The sequence below is a fragment of the Sinocyclocheilus anshuiensis genome, unplaced genomic scaffold (genome assembly GCF_001515605.1).
Source record: "Sinocyclocheilus anshuiensis isolate Anshui unplaced genomic scaffold, SAMN03320099.WGS_v1.1 scaffold637, whole genome shotgun sequence".
Lineage (NCBI taxonomy): Eukaryota > Metazoa > Chordata > Actinopteri > Cypriniformes > Cyprinidae > Sinocyclocheilus > Sinocyclocheilus anshuiensis.
In genome coordinates, this window is record NW_015539816.1 from 574,352 (window position 1) to 580,695 (window position 6,344).

General features: G+C 35.0%; 1 protein-coding gene across 1 annotated transcript in view; it reads left to right on the forward strand.

Moving 5' to 3' along the window:
- Positions 1–6,344, forward strand: part of epha7 (eph receptor A7) — a 101,018-nt gene that overhangs the window by 87,734 nt on the left and 6,940 nt on the right. Inside the window, exons 10-14 of the mRNA XM_016480005.1 lie at positions 2,326–2,439; positions 2,892–3,077; positions 5,019–5,080; positions 5,282–5,491; positions 5,711–5,860. Of these exons, the coding sequence (XP_016335491.1) occupies positions 2,326–2,439; positions 2,892–3,077; positions 5,019–5,080; positions 5,282–5,491; positions 5,711–5,860 (722 nt within the window). The remainder of the gene's footprint in view (positions 1–2,325; positions 2,440–2,891; positions 3,078–5,018; positions 5,081–5,281; positions 5,492–5,710; positions 5,861–6,344) is intronic.

Consider the following 6,344-nt stretch of genomic DNA (forward strand, 5'->3'; position numbering starts at 1 on the left):
AATAACTGTATGGACCCACAGTCGATGCTCTGTTACATAATCACAGAATACATGTCTAGCATCGCCTATGGTGTAAATCTAGGCCATAACCCTACTGAAACATGCCCTCAACTCCAGATCTTCATCTAAAGAGAGCTTTCAGAGCTGTCAGCGTTACGATGTTCCTCTAGGTGCTTGACTTTTCTGGATTGTGAACCCCTGCACCCAGGCCTCTCGGCCAGTAAGATGTTTTCTCTTAGCAGTCCCTAATGAAGCCCCTGGAGATAGCGCTGACGACGGCCTCCTAGACTTGCTCTGCTAATGATCAGTGCTGTAGGCAAACTGCTGATTTGGAAACAAAGGTTCAAGGTGGCACAGCTTGCTTGTACAGGGGCAGCTCAACCTCACTAGCATTCTTGCCCACACGCTAAGGCTTACAGACTGCCATATTCTCTCCGCCGCACAGCCCTGCCAAAAACAGCACCAGACGCTACAGACAACATCTGCTTATAAAGAGAACCTGCTCAGCTACGCAAAAGCACAAGATGCTGGCTGCTTTGACAAAAGGCAGATAAGGTGCGCGCCATACTCGTACGCCCAATTTGTTGCTCGTGTTGTGCGGGCAACAGTGATAAACACGTTCTATCAGATTTACTGACAGCCTAGATGGACGAAGCAATTATAGCAGGTGAGAAGAAGGGAAATATCAGCTGTCGTTGCATATGACTGGAGCACAATGACACCCGTTTGCTTATGTAGTCGTGTAGGCCGACACGGCCGTGAAGGAGCTGGGGGATATTGGGAAAAAGCTCTCTCTCTCTCTCTCCCTCGGCATTGCTTTTGTTGCAAATTAGTAATTTAATTACTCGTTAGCAACAGTCCATTTTAGTCGTTTTCATCCCAGCGTGATGTAGCCTTAGTTTTTGCATCTCATTAAATGGAGCTTAATGTTGAAGTTGACAGGTAGCAATGTAATTATAGGATTTGATTAGATAGTAAAACTGGGCGAACAAATTAATTGGGCCTAAAGTGTTGTATATAGATAAAAGAAAGTCAAATATTGCTAACTAATATATTACTTTATAATATATTAATATAATTAGTGTTTTATTAATAATTTTATTAAAATAGTTAATTGACATTGTTAATGTATTAACAGTAAAAAATAATATGTATTACTAATTATTAATAATACATTTAATTAATTAGTTATTACTATGAATAATTAATTAATTTCTGAATGTTATTGTTTTTAAAATAATTTATTTTATGTATTTAAATATTTTTTATTATTATTAATAATAACAATAGTTTTTATTAGAATAATTCATAATACTAATGATTATGTTATTTACAGTTATGTTCTTAATACTGTTAATAATAATACTATAGTTGTTGTGTTGTTGTTTTTAAATATAATATTTTATATATTTAAATATTTTATTATTAACAATAATAATAGTTTTTACAATTAATAATTAATTAATCAATGTTATTATTAGAATAATTCATAATAACAATTATTAATTATATGTTAATAATTAATACTGTTAATAATAATACTATAATTGTTGAATGTTGTTGTTTTTAAATATAAAATTGTATATAATTAAACATTTTACTATTAACAACAATAATAGTTTTTACAATTAATAAGTAATTCAATCAATGGCACTATTAAAATGATTTATAATAACATTGATAACTATTAATGATATTGAATAATAATAATAATGTAATTGTTGAATGTTGATAATGGTAAATAATACATTTATTAATAATAAGAACAACAGTAATATTGTGTGTGTGTGTGTGTGTGTGAATATATATATAATTTTTACTATGAATAATACAAAAATAATCAAACTTAACATCGATAAGTATTAATAGTATTAATGTTAAGAAGACAAAAAAAAAAAAGAAGAATCAGAATAGTTTTGTGTTTGTAACAACTGTGTTATTGGTCATTTGCAGTGAAATGTTCTTTCTCGGCATTCAAACTAATAGTTCAGTCTTCTGAAACCCATTATCCAATGAGTGACAGCTACGAATGCTGCTGCCATGCTGTACAGCTAATACCCTTTCGACTCCATTGTGAGAAGGTTAACAAGAAAATGTAATAGTGCTTTCATGAAATATGTGGGAAAAATAAAAGCATAGGTTTTATTATTTGATGAAAGAGACCTTTTGACATGCTATCTTCCATCACAGTGTGCTGTTTAGCCCACAGCCCTGTGTCTCTACCCTCCAGTAATCGCATACGTCCATCACGGGCTCTGTGTGTGTACGGCATGCATATTTAATCGTAACAGTAATCCTCTTACCCTTCTACAGTTAAATTTCCAGGCACCAAAACCTACATTGACCCTGAAACCTACGAGGACCCGAACAGGGCTGTCCATCAGTTCGCAAAGGAGCTGGATGCCTCTTCCATTAAGATTGAGAGGGTTATCGGCGCAGGTGAGCTCTTCCCTTGTCTTTTCTGCTACCTCGCTTTAGTCACACACCTCTCTCATTTATCACAATGACAACCAAATATTTACACTCTCTATAGCGGCCTGAGCATCTCTCTAGCCCCTTGTTATTGATAGCGCTGCTGTAGGATTGGTTTATAATTAATATGTCTTCTCTTAAGGCCAGGATGCACATAAATGCATCGCCATTGATGAATTGCTGCCGCATCGCTTTTAGTTACAAACCGTATAAGTGTGTTAGCTTGTCCTCTGTATAGCATATCCAATTATCTGCTCTCTTGGTTGCACTCCCCTGTGTACTGATGTATAGCATCATATAATGCTGAATCCTGCTGCTGGTGTGACTGGTATGTATTAAGCAGCACAGGTATAGGTAACGGTGTCAAACGTGGCCCGGATCTCTGGAACTCAGCTTGTGGGTGGTTGTGTGTTTCACAGGAGAGTTCGGAGAGGTGTGCAGTGGACGACTGAAGCTGCCGGGAAAGAGGGACGTGTCAGTTGCCATAAAAACACTGAAAGTAGGCTACACTGAAAAACAAAGGCGGGACTTCCTGTGTGAGGCCAGCATAATGGGCCAGTTTGATCACCCCAATGTGGTCCATCTGGAAGGTGTCGTCACCAGAGGTGGGCAGCTTTGAATGCTAGAACTAGCTTAACCAACAAGACTTCCTTCTCTTGAAAAAAGTGTGCTTAATTGTACTGAATGTGCACTTTTAATGTACTTCAAATTTTAAAAGTATATTTGGTTACACTTTATTTTAATGTGTCCTTGTTACAGTGTAATTATACATTGAAGTACTGAGTAATATTAATTACCTACATGTACTTAAGGTCTTTACACACTGAGTCCGAAATTCTCGTCCGAAATTTTTGCATGTTAAAAAATAAATACGATCTCATGTTGTGTCAGTCACGTTTACACACTGCCTTCGTCACACTGCCAACTTTCGTCCAACATAAAAAAATTCAGACCAGGTTACATTTTCTGCGTTTTCACATCCGTAGCAAGCATTTTGTTAGGAAAGAATGACGAATACGAGAAAAAACAACAATGAAAAAACGCATACGAAAATTTCAGGCTCGGTGTGCAAGGACCTTTACTATATGGTTAGGGTTAGGATTAGGATTTGGCTTAGGGTTACTTGCAAGTAATTATGCATAATTTATTGTTGTTATAATAGTAAGTACATGTAACGTGTAACAAGGACATCTTAAAATAAAGTGTTACCATATTTTTTTTAAAAACTGTAATTGCAGATAATATAATATCAATGAAATAAAAAGCCACTTAAGTGTATTTAAGTGTACTTAAGTTTACTTTCATAACTGTTTTTTGACGAGTACACTTTTAAAAAGTTGTAATTTTGTAATATCAAATTGAAAGTTTTACTGTAAAGCACAACAAAAATAAAATAAATCAATCATTTAAAATGTACTTTAAAGGGATAATTCATCCAAAAAAATGAAAATTCTGTTATTAATTACTCACTGTCATGTCGTTCCAAACCCATAAGACTTTTGTTCATCTTCAGAAAACAAATTAAGATATTTTTGATAAAATCCGAGAGCTTTCTGACAGCTTTCATATACAGCAACGGAACTGACACGTTCAAGGCCCAGAAAGTACTTTTTTTTTTTATGTGTTGACAAATATACTAAAACACATGTACAGTTCTTGATTATAATTTTCACTGTAGCGTTATTTGATATTGTATTTAAAGTAAATATACTAAACTGCAGCTTAATAACAAATGATAAATCACAAATATATTTAAATACATTACATACCAGTTTTAATAGCAGTTTCATTAAGTATATTTTAGTTAACCATAAATGCTTATCAGTACATTTTAACCATATTTCAAAGACAATAGAAGTAACTATGAAATTACATATAAAGATGCACTTAAATCCAAAAAAGCACTGGAATGTTTATTAGGTCAAAAAAAGCACTGTAATGTTTAACCAATTGCATTTAATATGAATTTAAAGTATATTTAATTCCATTTAAAGTGATTCATTGTCAGCAATACTGTATATGCTAAAGTGTATTCCTTTGTCACAAAGGTCGTCAAGAAATGAAGGGCTGGTTGCAAAATTTAATATCTAAATACACATCAAAAATTACCAGGCCAATTGTAGTCCGATGAATGACATTATCTAAATCTGTTAGTCTGACTTTGCAAAAACCAGACTGGTGCGATTCCAGTCAGACTAAATTGTTTACAAGACAAATCATCATTTTAGTCTGACTGAAATTGAACTTTTAAAGTGTACAATTAATCTTCTAAACTCAGGAGAGTTATGACTTACCGTAAGTTCAGTTGTGAAGTCATATTGTTATGATTTGATCTTGTAATTTGGATAATATTATTTGTGGCTGAGGGTCATTTATTATTATTTTTGGAGAGGTACACTCCAAAAGGGTTTATGAAAAGCCCGGCCGACAGACTAAAGTGAATCTAGTGTTGTAGAATTGTCTGCGAATTGTTTCTCATTACTGCTTTTGTACAGTGTGTGTTGGCCGCACTTCACTTTAATGGAGTCTGTTCTTTGCTCTTTCAGGAAAACCAGTCATGATAGTAATTGAATACATGGAAAATGGCTCATTAGATGCATTCCTCAGGGTACGTATAAACCACCCTAGACAATCTGGACAGTGAATACAATATCTTTTCTGTTCTGTTCATTACACCCACTGTGATTTACCATTTCATTGCTCATTCTCGGGCCGTGTTACTGTCAGCCCCCCCACGTGGTGGATAGAGCGTGTGTCTGTTGTGCGCTGTTGATGGATAGACAACGTTCCTCTGTTTGTGCTTGCACAGAAACATGATGGGCAGTTCACTGTGATTCAGCTGGTGGGAATGCTGCGCGGCATCGCGGCCGGCATGAGATACCTCTCAGACATGGGCTACGTCCATCGCGATCTGGCGGCGCGAAACATCCTTGTCAACAGCAATCTCGTATGTAAAGTGTCCGACTTCGGCCTGTCCAGAGTGATTGACGATGATCCCGAAGCTGTCTACACAACAACGGTGAGTCAATTAAGCCGCTGTCTCATCCTACCTGCCTTTGAAGCCCACGCCGCTCTCAGAATAAACAAATCAATCCGTGCATCAGATAGGTGTACAAATATAGATACTGTCTGTGCTACATTGTGATGCTAGAATGGTACTGAACATCAATACAGTGCATTTTAACTCTTCTCTGATTGATGCAGAGTGTACTGATTGTGAATTTTACTCACTAAACAGGGTGGAAAGATCCCAGTTCGGTGGACAGCAATGGAAGCCATCCAGTACCGTAAATTCACATCAGCTAGTGATGTATGGAGCTACGGGATTGTCATGTGGGAGGTCATGTCCTACGGAGAACGACCTTACTGGGACATGTCCAATCAGGATGTAAGTTCATGTTTTTGTACAGATGAATGTTTTGTAAATTCAAATCAAATAGTTTCTGAACATAATATAATATAATATAATATCAATTATAATAATATAATTATACAATGATTACAAATTGTATTATAGTATAAAATAATAAAATAAAAATGCATATATATATATATATATATGATTAATCGTTTGACAGCACTAATATATATATATATATGCTGTCAAACGATTATTATGTTCAAACTGATTATTATCAGTTCAAATTGTAACTATTTCCCCGCCAGCAATTTTTTTAAAGTTGCCAGCCACCGCCAGCGATTTTGATGATTTTCACTAAAATCTGATGGCCTCCAGTATATTTTGCCGTATGTATAATTATACAATGATTACAAATTGTATTATAGTATAAAATAATAAAATAAAAATGCATATATATATATATATATAGTAGTGCTGTCAAACGATTAATCGTGATTAATCGCATCCAAAA